The 14,353-nt window shown below is 44.2% G+C and overlaps 10 protein-coding genes across 10 annotated transcripts; 8 read left to right on the forward strand and 2 right to left on the reverse strand.

The window, feature by feature from the left end:
* Positions 1 to 439: 439 nt before the first annotated feature.
* L199_003634 (uncharacterized protein) lies at positions 440 to 1,241 on the reverse strand (the record flags this gene model as incomplete). The annotated part of the gene is made up of 4 exons (XM_064889364.1): positions 440 to 476; positions 562 to 884; positions 984 to 1,042; positions 1,118 to 1,241. The coding sequence occupies 4 exons, from the start codon at positions 1,239 to 1,241 to the stop codon at positions 440 to 442; spliced, it is 543 nt and encodes a 180-aa protein (XP_064745436.1).
* Positions 1,242 to 1,636: 395 nt separating this feature from the next.
* Positions 1,637 to 3,157, forward strand: L199_003635 (uncharacterized protein; the record flags this gene model as incomplete). Its single annotated transcript, XM_064889365.1, has 7 exons — positions 1,637 to 1,865; positions 2,057 to 2,229; positions 2,356 to 2,455; positions 2,537 to 2,593; positions 2,719 to 2,854; positions 2,928 to 3,066; positions 3,137 to 3,157. The coding sequence occupies 7 exons, from the start codon at positions 1,637 to 1,639 to the stop codon at positions 3,155 to 3,157; spliced, it is 855 nt and encodes a 284-aa protein (XP_064745437.1).
* Positions 3,158 to 3,518: 361 nt separating this feature from the next.
* Positions 3,519 to 5,893, reverse strand: L199_003636 (uncharacterized protein; the record flags this gene model as incomplete). The annotated part of the gene is made up of 13 exons (XM_064889366.1): positions 3,519 to 3,566; positions 3,701 to 4,144; positions 4,231 to 4,381; positions 4,451 to 4,523; positions 4,582 to 4,717; positions 4,772 to 4,810; positions 4,864 to 4,916; positions 4,978 to 5,001; positions 5,054 to 5,074; positions 5,132 to 5,254; positions 5,313 to 5,421; positions 5,500 to 5,635; positions 5,721 to 5,893. The coding sequence occupies 13 exons, from the start codon at positions 5,891 to 5,893 to the stop codon at positions 3,519 to 3,521; spliced, it is 1,530 nt and encodes a 509-aa protein (XP_064745438.1).
* A 527-nt stretch (positions 5,894 to 6,420) lies between these two features.
* Positions 6,421 to 7,170, forward strand: L199_003637 (uncharacterized protein; the record flags this gene model as incomplete). Its single annotated transcript, XM_064889367.1, has 1 exon — positions 6,421 to 7,170. The coding sequence occupies one exon, from the start codon at positions 6,421 to 6,423 to the stop codon at positions 7,168 to 7,170; it is 750 nt and encodes a 249-aa protein (XP_064745439.1).
* A 550-nt stretch (positions 7,171 to 7,720) lies between these two features.
* On the forward strand, positions 7,721 to 8,359 carry L199_003638 (uncharacterized protein; the record flags this gene model as incomplete). Its single annotated transcript, XM_064889368.1, has 1 exon — positions 7,721 to 8,359. The coding sequence occupies one exon, from the start codon at positions 7,721 to 7,723 to the stop codon at positions 8,357 to 8,359; it is 639 nt and encodes a 212-aa protein (XP_064745440.1).
* Positions 8,360 to 8,382: 23 nt separating this feature from the next.
* On the forward strand, positions 8,383 to 8,751 carry L199_003639 (uncharacterized protein; the record flags this gene model as incomplete). The annotated part of the gene is made up of 1 exon (XM_064889369.1): positions 8,383 to 8,751. The coding sequence occupies one exon, from the start codon at positions 8,383 to 8,385 to the stop codon at positions 8,749 to 8,751; it is 369 nt and encodes a 122-aa protein (XP_064745441.1).
* Positions 8,752 to 9,471: 720 nt separating this feature from the next.
* L199_003640 (uncharacterized protein) lies at positions 9,472 to 10,428 on the forward strand (the record flags this gene model as incomplete). Its single annotated transcript, XM_064889370.1, has 1 exon — positions 9,472 to 10,428. One exon carries the CDS (start codon positions 9,472 to 9,474, stop codon positions 10,426 to 10,428), a length of 957 nt encoding a protein of 318 aa, XP_064745442.1.
* Positions 10,429 to 11,172: 744 nt separating this feature from the next.
* Positions 11,173 to 12,117, forward strand: L199_003641 (uncharacterized protein; the record flags this gene model as incomplete). Its single annotated transcript, XM_064889371.1, has 1 exon — positions 11,173 to 12,117. One exon carries the CDS (start codon positions 11,173 to 11,175, stop codon positions 12,115 to 12,117), a length of 945 nt encoding a protein of 314 aa, XP_064745443.1.
* A 534-nt stretch (positions 12,118 to 12,651) lies between these two features.
* L199_003642 (uncharacterized protein) lies at positions 12,652 to 13,479 on the forward strand (the record flags this gene model as incomplete). The annotated part of the gene is made up of 1 exon (XM_064889372.1): positions 12,652 to 13,479. The coding sequence occupies one exon, from the start codon at positions 12,652 to 12,654 to the stop codon at positions 13,477 to 13,479; it is 828 nt and encodes a 275-aa protein (XP_064745444.1).
* A 107-nt stretch (positions 13,480 to 13,586) lies between these two features.
* L199_003643 (uncharacterized protein) lies at positions 13,587 to 14,163 on the forward strand (the record flags this gene model as incomplete). The annotated part of the gene is made up of 2 exons (XM_064889373.1): positions 13,587 to 13,855; positions 13,938 to 14,163. The coding sequence occupies 2 exons, from the start codon at positions 13,587 to 13,589 to the stop codon at positions 14,161 to 14,163; spliced, it is 495 nt and encodes a 164-aa protein (XP_064745445.1).
* Between the last annotated feature and the right edge of the window lie 190 nt (positions 14,164 to 14,353).

Genomic DNA, 14,353 nt, shown 5'->3' on the forward strand with positions numbered 1-14,353 from the left:
AGTATAAGTGTTTATCAATAATGATCTCGATAGATGAAGAAGTGAGGGGATGAAGCTGATTCTTCTTAACATATGCATGGATCTTATATGTATATATATATATATATATCTTTTATCTCTGATACGAGTACTTTTCAAGTTGACTGTGGTTGACTCGACTACACCTGTACTCCATGCTGTACTCGTACCTTATCTTCGGTGATGCGGGCGGGTAATCGGATCCGCTGATTTAGCGTGTGATTGAATTGCGCTAGATTAGATAAACATCCTGAATAGACCAGCATGGGCCAACCAAGTGAAAGGTGACGGTCAGATACATTACATCGTACTGCTATAAGTATATGTAAGATACATTGCATGGTGATACAAGTGATGTCCCACTCCATACAGATGCTCATTACTGCTGCATTCTTCTCAAGATACAGATTGTGTTGTCCATTTACGAAGTCTTCTCAAAAACATCCCTAATCCCCAGTCTACCAAATACGAAAGGTAATCATCAGCCATAGCATTCGATTTCTTCAACATGAGATTGGAAGTGTTAGGGCCCCTATCGCTCACCTGGGATAACAACAGACATCGACCCTCTCCCTCGTTCCTCCCATTAGATACTCCAACCCTTCCGGACCGGCTCTAAGCGAATGTGCAAATTTGGAAGCTAGTATCCCGCCTTGGAATCCCATAAAATCTCCAGACGCAATTTGGTGTTCCTTTACTCTGCTTTGAGATGATTCACTAGACTTAGCTGTAACTCTTCCTATCAGACGATTATTCTTTGAATCATCAGAAGTATCGAACGATTCACTCGCATCTTGCAGTAGAAGTATACCTGTACCGGAGAGGACGTATAGCCATTCTGAATCTTGGAGGTGATAGTGGATTTCCTATATTTCATTTTTACATCAATAACATCCTCTCACCAATCACGTACCGTGATGTTATGAGATATAAGGAATGGTGTTGAAAAGGACGTAAAGACTCACGGTTGATTCTCCGTTGGGTGGTATGCGCACCTTATGTACACCCAGACCTTTCATACCCGCTACAACATAGTACCAAGGTACAAAAGAGAAGTCAGAGTATGCGCAATCTCGTTATATACGGACCTGACACTCACCCATATCCGACATACAGACTCCTATCCTCTCAGCATCATTATTCAACCTATGCCTCTTCGATACCATAGATGAATCGATTTGGTCTGATTTGATCAAGGGGAAAGGGGGGTTTGAAAAGGCCATGATTGCTAACGATACGGTCTCTACAAGATGGGGTCGAGGAGATAGAATTTATATCGGTAGGGTCTTCATAGAGGTCGCTCATGCAACAGACTGAAGTTGTATTGTTGCTTGATGTTGGATGGTTGACTGGACTCGCCGGTTATGACCGGATGCCGACTGTGGGTGATTGCAGCTGGGATGAAATGGGAATAAATGGTATTGGAAAATATTCGAGTGACTCGCTCTCTGTCCTCGCTTGCATCTGGAGGATAGCTTTAGACATCTCGAAGTAACAGAGCATCAACACCAAGGCATATCTTACCATACCAGTACTTCTCCCGAATCACCCCTTCTCCTCTCCTTGAGCGACTGACTGACCCTCTCTTGCACTCACCCGATCTGAGAACATCTCCAAAATGGCCGAAGTAGACCCCCCACAACCTATCGAGACCGATCAACCTCAAACCGAAATCCCTTCTGAAACGCCTCAAGACCAGCAGCCACAAGATGGAGATGTGGATATGACGCCGAAAGGTGAAGACCAGCAGGAAGGGAAAGAGAAAGATGACGAAGGAGAGAAGATACCAGAAGATGCGTGTGAGACGCTGTATTTGCAGAATCTGAACGAGAAAGTTAGGATACCAGGTGAGTCGATGTGTCTGCTTCCTTCATCTATGTTTCATGTTCATCGTTCACATATGTACGATTGCGGATAACTGGCAACACATGTTTGGTCTTTCATCCATACACCTTCATCAGCCTGTATCCATCCTTCTCTCCCTTGAGTATACCTTATGTGTCTACTTATACTAATTATCATGTTCATTACCAAACAGTCATAACCGAAACCCTCTATTCTCTCTTCAAGCCCTACCGCCCACTCCAACCCGTCATAGCTCACCGTAACGTCCGAATGAGAGGTCAGGCATTCATAAGTTTCCCAGATATCCAATCTGCAAATGAAGCGAGGAAGGACGTATCAGAATTCCCATTGTACGGTAAACCCATCGTAAGTTGGTTCACATACACTTCATACAGTTGGAAGGGATCTCGTCAAGCACAGAAGATGGAATAAAAGCACCTTACGTGTGTAACACCATCACAGAGGCTGAACTGACGATTTTTATGTATATAGCAAATATCATTTGCCCGTGGACGATCAGATAGTATAGTCAAGAAATTAGAAGGTGATGAGAAATTTGATGAACACAAGGCTAAAAGGTTAGAGGAAAAGAGTGAGCTGTCTCCCTTCTCAGTCCCCAGAAAGGAGTTCCTTCAGCTGATGATATACTCTTGTTGTCGTTGTCGTGTCTTAGAACAGAGGAGACGTGATAATCCACTACGACAGAAAGCTCAAGCCAAACTCAAAGCTGGTACGTTCGCCTTCGCCCGAGTCTACCATATACAAAACACCGTTTTAACCAATACGGTTTTCTCTACTGTACAAACTTACCACTTGAACCCCAAGCTGACATTGATTGTCTTGTTGATATTTTAGAGGAAACCGGTGCTGCACCAGCTAAGAAACAGCGTCTCCAAATGCCCGATGAATACCTACCGCCCAATAGCGTATTGTTCATTCAGAACCTTCCTGAGGGAACTACGTCGGACGATCTCAGAGAAGTCTTCGAAGTGTACGTCACACCGTCGATCCCGCCGAGAGACGACTTTACGCTAACTTGACCTTTATTTTGGGGTATGTTACAGGCACGCGGGATTGGTTGAAATCCGTACCATCCCAGCGAAGAAGGATATTGCCTTTGTCGAGTTCGCAGACGAGAATGCGGCGACGGTCGCTAAGGATGCTTTGCATAACTTCAAGATTGATGGTGAGACTAAGATGAAGGTGAGTCAGGCAATCTTACTTTCACATTTGATTGGAGAATTTAGAATCGAGCTGATCTGGTTTGATATAGGTTACATACGCAAGGAAGTAGGCCGGTCAGAGATCCTCTGTTCATCACATACGAATTCACCAGAAGAGAATTTGTCTCTTTGAACAATGCTCTGTATGCATTTTTGTAACAATTAACTTGCATCCAATGATATCGTAACATGTGGTTATCTTTGGTCATCTCAATGTTTGAGCAGCAATTTGCGAACACTGGTAATTTGGGAAGAGACCAGATCAAACAGAAATTGTGAGAAAAGAGGTTCATGCTGAATTAATGAAGAATAAGGGAAAAGAAAAGCAATGAGAAATCGTCATATGAATTCGTTTCGTTTTCAGTCTATCCTCACATGTACTATCTTATACACAATACAATCCCTCGAGTCGTTGGTCTGTCATATGATATCTCAAAATCGACCCGCACGGAATACAGCTTGAGTGGCTATTCTTCTTGCCTACAAATCCATCACCCAAAGGTCAGCGATCAAATCCATCCTATCTCTCCTCGATCACGTTGGCTAATTCGATCCAGTAGTTTGGAAAACCAAGAGATATTTGTAGGTATAGGTAGGAGATCGCGATAACTCACCTGATCAAGTGATATATTATCCTTCTTCAACCTCGTCCCACTTTCATCATCCTCATCATCTTCGTCATCATCATCCATCGAGCTCCCTCTCATTCCACCATTGACCAGAGGTGTCTTCCCGGCACTTCCGAACATCCCACCGCCCGGTCCAGTAGGTAACATCGGTGCGCCGAAGACCGACAATCCTCCAGCCGACTTATCAGGCGAAGTAGCTCCGAAAGGCTTGAAATCACTGACGATCCTTCGAGGTGGACTGGCAGCGGTACCTGCTGTCGGAGGTGATGAGGGTGTAGGGGGTACTTCAGGTGATATGACGGCACTAGAGGTTGTGGTCGTGACGGGTGTAGATACTTTACGTGGTGGAAGTCTTCCTCCGGGGACATAGCCGAATCCTGCTGAATAGTTTTGACGTCGGAATTTCTCTGTTAACCGTTTTCCCGGAACCTACATCGCCAAATTTACATCAGCAAATGCCGCACGAGAAATAACGTGGAGTCGTCAATCAGATATTGCTAAAAGTAGACACTCACATGTAGGATGTTCGGTACTGCATCACCAATGTACTGCGCGTTCATCCAAGTCGAGACATTCTTTTTGGCGTTCTCGTGGACAGCGTAAACTTCCGGTAGATGAACCTGTTTGGTCTGCTCGTTTCGCAATAGCAGACGTTCATGTAGTTCCCTGCGTACACATAAGATTACGTCAATTGTTTGGCCCAATTGTATAGTATGAATAGGAATTACAACTCACTGTGCGACTTCCTCGACCGATTCCATCGTTTCTCCTTTCTGTCTAATCCTCTGAGCGACTTCAACACCGATTTCTAGGATGTGGATGTAGATAAGCTACCATCGCATGAAACCGCTGAGAAATTAGCTTACCAGCTATCAGCCTCTCCATATCCATATTCTCCAACACACTTCCGACAATGGTAGTAGCCAGCAGATCCGCAGTGGTGAGAGGGAGCATCACTCCGGAGGTCATGTTGCATATAGCTTGGAAGAAATCGACGGCATGCTAGTTCAATTGTCAGCTTTAGAAATCGCGGAGACAACAAACATAAAAGCTTACACTGTATCCGGAGAGAGTATCTTCACAAGCTACCATGAACTATTGAATCTTATCAGCAATAGCGAGTGAGGTGAATGACACAGCACACTCACAAAGGTGATACCATTTTGAGCCATCGTACGAGCAATAACGAGCGGATCATGACCTGATGGAACAGTGAATCAACTACTGATTGATCGACTGCGACTTGCCTAAAGCTGACTCACCATCGGGATCTCCACCCTTTATCTCTGTAAGGATATCAGCTTCGTATCCTATTCTGATATACCATACTGGACTTACGATCACCGCCTTCGCCGATACCTATTCGAAATCCAGATTAGCGGCCATTCAATATGAGACCATGCTAAGATAGCTCACCATGAGGAGGCGCATCCGCAATGAGTACAACCATCTTCGCCGCTTCTCTTCTCCATTCCAGTTCAGTCAAGGTAGCAGCCATACCGGCAGTCACAGCTTCCGGTCCGTCCCCTCCTCCAGAGGCTACCCATGCCGATCGTATCAGCTCATCCCCTAGTGAAGAATGATCATAAGAACTAACCTGTAAGACCTTTTAGGTATTCCTGGACCTTGGGTATATCAGAAGTAAAAGGATGGAACTTGTACACATAAGTCGAATCTTGTGGTGGGTGATCCCGATAGTTCACAACCTGACCATCCATTCAACAATGCTATCAGCTGAAAAGAATCAAAGCAATGCAAGGACATGCTTTACGCAGCTAACTCACAGCTACTTGAAGGTCATCTGGGCCATTCAAACCTTCTTCACCTCTGATCATATCGCATATACCGGTGATATGATCTCTGACAGAGTTGATGTACTTCTGCATGGATCCTGTACAATCTAAGATGAATGCTAGATCGCTACCATTTTCCCACCAGAGCCACGTCAGTCTCACCAATACCTTACGATTGAATCTGACAAAAGAGTAAGGAGAGTAATACTGACATGCATTTCCCTCTACTCGATCCAGTACCTTCAACAAACTTGATATCATAATTGGTGATCGGCGACGGACGTACGGGAGTGGAAGGTGTAGACGGTCGATTGTAATACGAGTAAGAGTAATACGAAGATCCGACAGATCCAGTAGAGGAATAATCATCCATTTCATCGTCCATCTTGAATGTGACAGTAGGATAAGGAGGAATGTAAGGAATCGTTAAATCGCTGAAGCAGTTGTGTGGATGAAAGTTTGCTTGAGATGTAGGTTACTGTAGGAGTATATATACTTTAGGAGCAGTACGCAGGGTCTCTCTGAGCGTGGTAGATGTGATGACTATCAGGTATCTCAAAATAGAATAATAAGATCGAATGGATGTTGAGATGAGCGAGAGACGATTGTTCTTGTTCTCGTTTCAACATTTCAGTTGACTAGTTCATTCACGTCATGTCATGTTCAAGGCGATCAATGCGCTCATATATCTCACATTCCAGTCCCTGAACACCGTGGGAGACTCGACGAGTGGCAACGCCACAACACACATATGGTGTACAGTGGATGAAGGGATATCGATCATCCTTTATAACCCATGTCTGCCTGTACTTCAGTGGCAAAGCCGAGCATAGATGTGTCAAGATATGTATGGCCAGAATCCAAAGCACTGATGGGTATTTCAGCCAGTCTAATTTTTAATCATCCAGATCAATGTCAACCCAAAACTACCATTCCGCATCTACCGAAACCTCTTCCCTCCAAGGCTCACTCGCGTGCAAACATACTATCGACCTCTCCACAACCTACCATAATTCGACTTATGTGCCTGACAGACCACTTGGAAGACATCATATATGGTCATTCACAAGGTACATACCTACCGCGAACAACTCTGCGGAGGTGATACAAGCTTTTGAGAGACTAACAAGCGCATTGAAAGATGATCAAGGCAATATCAATTTGGAAAATCAGTTTCACTGTGTACTCCGGCCTTCTGGTCCTGTAGAGACTGGGGAATGGGAGGGATACGTGAGTGAGAAAGGTCTGAGAAATGGAAGTACCGAGCCATTAGTACTATTCAGCCGAGGATCTTCTGATGGCCCCCATCGTATAAAGCATATCGCAATCAGTCCCCAGACAAAAAAAGAAATGCTTAAACTCATGTTGAAAACCAATAGCTCAGCTAATAAGACTCGTCAAATTCACTTGAAAAGTTCAGATCTGGGGGTTTCCAATGAAGGCGATGAGGGTCTCTCCGTGGATATATCGTTCAAAACACCCTTGCTATATTCCAGAAATCCATCCGAAAGAGGAAACTTCGTGGCTGTGACTACCAAAGCACCCCAAGAAGGGGGATGGCCAGCTGGTCAAGGTGAAGAATCGAAAGAGTGGTCCGGAGAACTGAGATGGTGGGAGGTATTGGGTACTACTTCTGCTGATGTTGACGAAACAGAGAAATGATAAAATGTTCGAATGCTGCTGTAAAAATCATCCCATGTCGTGCATTCGTAGGATGAGAGAACCGTAAAGTCAGGACAATTCATCGGACTTGTATGTGTGTACGCGCTGACCGCGTCATGGGTAGCAATATCGCTTCTGAACTATTCTCGTATCACGAGAGAGAAGCCGTCCGCCACCTAGTGTACTGTAAACTATGCGGTAAAAATACGCATGACACCTCCCTGATGTAGTTTCTTTCGATGTACGTCACATTGAGGGCCAAGGAAGTCTCGATATATTTGAGGCAGTGCAGCAGCAATTTCCAAGAACGAGACTGCCCAAACGAGAAATAATACTGTGGGGTAAAGCTGCTATCTCCTTTTTACAATAAGAATTTTTGAAGAAGACCCAAATCAAGGGATTGCAGGACATGCTCATATGTCCTCTTGCAGGGATAAGATATAGATACTCGCCAATCATTGTTATGATTTTGTCTTCGGAAAAGTTTTCCAACATCACAGCTCCAATCTTCAACGTGAAAGCGATTTGACCCCACTCGAATACTCATACAATGAGCTGGTATGACCAGCCAAGCCATCGTCAAGGTCTGTGTCAAGAATTTGACAGCGTAGTGAAAGTCAAGTGGCGAGATCTTAGTAGCTTGAAAAGATTATATAAAAACGAAGATCTCCTGAAAGTTCTACCTCAGATCGAGCTCAGCCAGATTCCTCAGGGTGCCGTTCGATTATACTCTATTGAGCCCACAGATGAAGATGCTCATTTACATGATTATCCCGCGGGCTCCAACAGACCTCAACCTCGAGAGTCTATCGAGGCGGTTGCAACTTTGCAAGAGGCTTTGTGCAGATCGAGCGAAAGTGAAAGTTTCGGGGATGTCAGGATCGAATTGTATTCAGAGCTTACAAACTACAACCCCAATGATGCCAGACAGATGAAGATGGTGGTACCAAGAGACAATCCCCTCTACACTAACATTCATGCATTAACCAGAAACAAGAGGTCTGATGGTCTGAATTCATCGATTTGGCAATGCAATACCGTCCATGTCAATGATGACTTCTCAAGGAGTTTGACCGACTGTATCTCTCAGGTCACTTTCGATCCTTTACCTAGGGATGTTACGAAGGAGGTTGCAAACTACCCTTTTGACCTACACTCAATCGATAAGATTTCAGTTCTAGTGTTATGATGAACGCTGAGCGATGTACAGACATGCTTTTCCCTAAAGAAGAAAGAACATCATTCTATGACCAGGATATATTGAATGTACGTGTTCCGGTCGAGCCTTGGGGAAACGGAGTCTTCCACCATCATGGGAACACCAGGGATATCTCTGGCGATTTCGGTGAAGATTTGCGGTTGGATCTGAGTGAGCCGACTCACGAGAGTGTGATGAGGCTCAAATGGTCGAAGATGATTACAGATCTGCCAACCACGTCCACACTCACCTTGGACACTTCCAAAGTATTGACCAACGAGGGGATTGATGACTTACAGGTACAAGCAGTGCAGGATGTAAAGACAGGAGGGACCTTCGATGGTGAAGGATGGATGATCGTGGATGAACAACCAGAGGATTGAGCATGAATCACAGAGTTAGCATCGAGCTGTAGTATATCATCTGCATCTGAAGCTTTGCATGAATGTCAGCACACTGTCATGCTACACTAGGTACTCATAACACATGTGGCGAAAAACGTTCACGGACGAGCTCTCTGTGATTATGTGGGAAGGACATTGTTGTATCTGTTCACTCTGTATTCAGTGCGTCTATAAAATGAGTCTTCTTTTCTGCTACCCTTTCTTGGCCTTGTCCCATCAGAAACGCAATGCAGCCCCCGATGATGTCCTCGAGGAACGATGGGGCCAGAGAGATTGCTTCTTGCATGACCGCATCATGTTCTGATTAAGGAGCCAGACATGTTCATCAGTTTCACTCGTCCTTTTCAAGTACCTGTTGGGACTGGTTCTAAGAGCTGTGTCGTGGCGAGAACCCTTGTCCTTTGTCTTGGGGTACTGTGAAGCGACTTGAGGCTGCCAAAAGAATTCCATGCAGATACTTTCTTCTTCGTGCATCCCTCGACTGACCTTTGCAAAAGGGACAATGGTTGTTTATCGAGTTTGAGGTTGATATCCTGCACAGCTTCTGGAGACGTATGGATCAGTCAGTAACCTATAAAAAGGCGGCCACTGTCAACGTTTGAAAGGTTCCGCATCTTGTACGGAGTCGCATACATCGAAAGATATATTTTTCATACACATTGTTGTCTCCATCATCATACAGTACAGCACTGAAGCGAGATGGGTTGGGAATCTGGATCGGATGCTCGGACTGGTCCTTGTCTCGACTTCTCCGATCAAGTCAAGGTTAGATGGCGATCCCTGAATCCCAGGCAATTCCGCGGGTATGAGAACGACAGCCGAATCAATTTGGGAGAAACAGCTCCTAATGCCATTCGCATCTATTCATTTGAGCCAACTCGGGCTTCGCAAGGAAACCAACATCAGATCGCACTTTTGAACGAGTACATCCAAGGATCAACCGATAACAAAGCACACACGGCGACAGGTTATAGAGATTTCAAAGTCTTTTTGGGATCAGAGATTACCAATGCCCATCCAGAAGATACGAAGCGGATGAAAATCTCTGTCTATCCATATACTAATCAGAGCAATATTCAGGTGTTGATACAAGACAGAAAGTCAGGAATGCATCCTCAAGTTTGGCAAGCGAAGGTTACGAAACTTGATACTACTTCCCACAATGCAATATCCCGTGCTCGATATATGACCAACGAGGAATATCTGATGGACAAAGATTCTCTATATGGTGATGTTGGTCTTAATTTGAATCGCATCGATCGTGCTTTCAGAGCTGGAAGTAGAAATATGAAAGCAGAAAGAAGGACTCAATTCCTCTCTCCGAAAGGAGGATCGTCAGTAGACACCGATGAGATCTTCAACATGAGAGTTACAGAAGAAAATTCCAGAAGTCAGACTTTCGACGCTTCAGGTGGTGGTGATACACAGAAAATCGTCGATTATCAAGACGATGACAAATTCTTAGATCTGACACAGCCAACACTCGAAAGTACAGTCAATCTTAGCTGGTCAAGGATGATCCCCGAAGATGCTCGTCTCCTGAGACGGATGGTCACGGTACCCGTGTATGAAGCTCCATGGGGGATCGTGCCTACCTATGGTGCTTTGGAAGACAACAACACACGATCCTTTGTAGAAGTTGATGAAGATGAGTAGCATAGCTCGGCTCTGACTGGTCTTCCTACAGATTTTGACTAGCAGTTCCCGTTCGTGTTCGGCGTTGCCAGCGGTTGGGTAACCTAGTACTTCAACACCTGAATGCATCGGGTACAGCTTCACAGGCTCTCAAATGGCACTTGCGAGAGTAGAATCATAGGGAGTCAAGACCAATCCCTAATGAGTTCCGGCAACAGAAGCATAGTCATAGGTTTGTAAATGTTTGTTCGAAAGGATTGATGTGTGGACTGTCGTCATGCGATGAGAAGGGTTGCCTATCCTACCGTAACATACTCCCACTCCACTTCGAAGAATGATCTTTCTTACTCAAACGTGTTACAGTTATCGTACCTTTGTAGACTTTTCGACTTCTGCTGTGTTCAGATTGTTGAAAGGTCATAAGATGTGTCTGGACGGTATGATATCCCATCTCTACGCTGATTGCTTCATTCAGTGGCAACAGCTGGACAAATAAAGCGATTGTGTTTACCAATCAAAGTGAATCTGATCACTATCCTATCACCCCGAGAAGTCCGGATCTTGCCCATTTCAAGACCGTTGTCCACCTAACATTTCAAATTGCTATACTCGAGCTGTACCAATAGAATGTCTGTTATCAGAGCCGGCGACGTATCCATAGGACCTTGTAAAGAGTTTGAATTTGATGTCAACGTATATTGGAGAGATATCAGAGACCAAGTAAGACCTCAATATGGTAATGACGATGAAGAGCAACCATTCAATATGGGTAAACTTCGATTCTACAAGTTCGAACATCTTGCCACTGACGTAGATCCTTATGATTGGGGACAACGTCACAAAGCTGAAAGTGACAGAAAGACCGTATCGTTCTTGAACAAACACATCAACGCATCTGATGATCCCATCCAATCCACCAACTCAACTGGTGGGGAAACGAAAACAGGACCTTTCAGAGATTTCTATGTCATTCCAGGATCGGAATGTGCCACATACGATGAATCGTACCATCAGAAACACGATCATTTGAAACTCTTCGCTCAAAAAGTAGATAGACATGACTTTGCAATATACAAAGTCCCATATTTGACTCTGAGCCCGACAAACGATGACATTGATAATGGTATGGGCAGAGCGACAGTGTGGCAATCTAATGTGGTGTCCATTTTGCCTACATCTATCAACAACGTTTTGGATTATTGTCAGAAGATCTTTAACGCTGATCAGGAGAACAATGATGAGTATGAGGCTGGAGGACGACGTGATCTGATAAAGAAAAATGAGAATTATAAGAAGATTGTCAACTTGAGCCTGCTCGACTCGAGATTCGATAAAACCGTTGGTGTCAATATTGAACATACCACCAAATTCTTCAGACCGACTGATAGTAGTGGGGATGAGAAGTTCTTCAATTTGAGAAAACCGACAGAATACACTTCTTTTCTCTCTGATGCTATCGGGAAAGGAGAACAAGATCGATTGTTCGACACTACAGATGACAGGTGGCGGGATGCAAGTCTTCCGACTCACAGATCGAGAATTACTATCAGAGGTTCGAGGTTACTTCAGCCTGACCTGGATGTGGAGTACAGCAAGTACTACCCTTGCATCTCCAATGAAGCACCAGGAGAGACCTCGGTCAATGAAAGCAGCTCACCAAGCAGATCTTCTAGTTGGCTTAGCAAGTTATTCAGTTCGGGCAGCAAGTAAAGATAGGAAGGTACATCATGGCCATCCCAAACCAAATACAGTATTTGGGTCACTACGAGCATGTCATATCTTACTGTAACTTCAACACTACTGAAAGTATAACACTCGTAGATGATACTTAGGTGCAATATTGATAATGTGAACATCATCTTGCTCTGAGGCTGCAAAGAATCAGTGTCAGATTGCCCGGTCGCTTCTCCGAATCCTCGTTTCAATCTGGCAATGATGATCACTGTAGCTGAGGTTGCAGGCTGTGTAAGCAAGTCCAGGACCTGTGAAAGGAAGTATCAGTCTTTCTTCCTATTTTTTCTTCTTAAAGTGTCATCAATACGTCACCTTCTGGGTGAGAAGACCTCTACTCACACCATTCACGATGTACAGTTTCTTGCGAAGGGTAGCAGAGGACACTGGTTTGCCAGAAGATAAGCCATGAGCTCTTACATATACAATATACAGTATATATATATATCCTTTACTTAGTGCTTGATATAAAGCTGCGCGCTTTACTTCCTCAAATATTGATCCTCCAGCATCATGAGCGTAACATCGCCATCTGGATTACCTGCTTACGGCTCACTCTACAAAGATTTCGACAGTATCGTTGAAGTGGAGTGGCAAGATTGTAATACTATCAAGGGGCATAAAGAGCCCTCAGACCCCTCAAGGGGTGACGATCGTTCTATGCCCATCAGAGGTTATACCATAGGGGATATTCGCATCCATTCGATCCGCCCAACCGAGGAAAGTGCAAACTTGTCTGCCATCCGACCGGAATACCAACAAAGGGAAAGTCCAGAGGAAATTGGATTTTTAGATCAACATATAACTGGAAATATCAATCCTAGTCCCATCAAATCTGAAGAAGATTTCGACCAAAAGGGCGGATATAGAGATTTTCATATAGTACCTGGATCGGAAATTTCAAATTCCTACAACAAGAAAGAAGAGCATCCCCAATTGAAAGTTTTCTTATACAAAGATGGAGTCGAAAGTTTCAATTCATCTCATCTGGATTATATGAAAGCTATTTCGTGCGATCAATTTAATTACCATTATGACCCTTCTGGTGAAGATTCACTCGGTCACAGTTATCGTTTTTCGAATCAGGATGAGAAAGAGATCTGGCAATATGGTCATAAAAAGGTTTTACATCCAAATTGGAGCTTCACCCAAACGGCTGAAGGCACTCAGAGGTATTTAAATGCCCGTAATAGCTCAGCGCAGAGATATTCGGATTATCGAGATGCTCCTCGACCATTTCAACGAGACCGAAGTGAATACAATATCGGAAGTTTTCTCTCGGACGAAGAGAAGGGTAGATTCCCGTCAGGTATTACAATCGCTGGCTGGAAGCTGAATTGATGACAAAGTTCTTGGTACCTCATCAACTTCATGATGATGATCGGAACGAGGGAGACCAAGAGATTATAAAGGGAATTAGGATCGCGACTGAACCCTATCATCATGATATGATAGGTCAAGGTAAGACCGAGACATTGAGGGTTTTCGATGATGATCCGGATGATTGGTACAACGGTGATAAACCGAATTATAAAAGTACCATCAGAATCAAATGGTCTAGGTTAATGTTCCAAGATGAGTATGAGCGATTATTTGCCTCTGCCAAAGGAAGCCAGACCGGATATCAATGCCAACAACAATATTACTATCCGTCGCAAAGTGCTCAGAATTCAGAGTCTAAGGTTGGAGGATTCCAAGTTGTGGGAGAAGTTTTTGAGTGAGTATTTTGAGACGACTTTTTTGGCATTTCTGTCAATGTTTGGTCACGGTTGCGATGTTGATATTGCTTTCGGTGTTAGTGACGAGGAGAATGATGACCAGCACCCCGGGAAATCTCTCTTCAATTCTTTGAATCCCATAAGTCGAACGATGATTGGGCTCCGCACCAATGATCCCAATCCTCCAGAAACCGCTGATAAGGAATACGCTCAGCAAAGTGCAGCGACCGAAGGCAATTCCAGGTTGAACAGACTGAGAAGGTTCTTTCCTGGATTCAAGGGGAAAGAAAAGGAGGGAAGTATTTAGTCACCCCCGCCCAAAATACCTGTTCCTCGACTATGCCAGTCTATCAGCGGGCTGTAATTGTTGATGAAATGGCCGTTGGAATTCACTAGAACGCAATGTTTATGGCTCGCGTTGTTCACATATTGTGAATTATCACTCATCGAGAATTTACAATTGATGCATTTTGTGCCATAACCTCATCCACATCTCT

This window comes from Kwoniella botswanensis, chromosome 1 (genome assembly GCF_036426115.1).
Source record: "Kwoniella botswanensis chromosome 1, complete sequence".
NCBI classification, from domain to species: domain Eukaryota; kingdom Fungi; phylum Basidiomycota; class Tremellomycetes; order Tremellales; family Cryptococcaceae; genus Kwoniella; species Kwoniella botswanensis.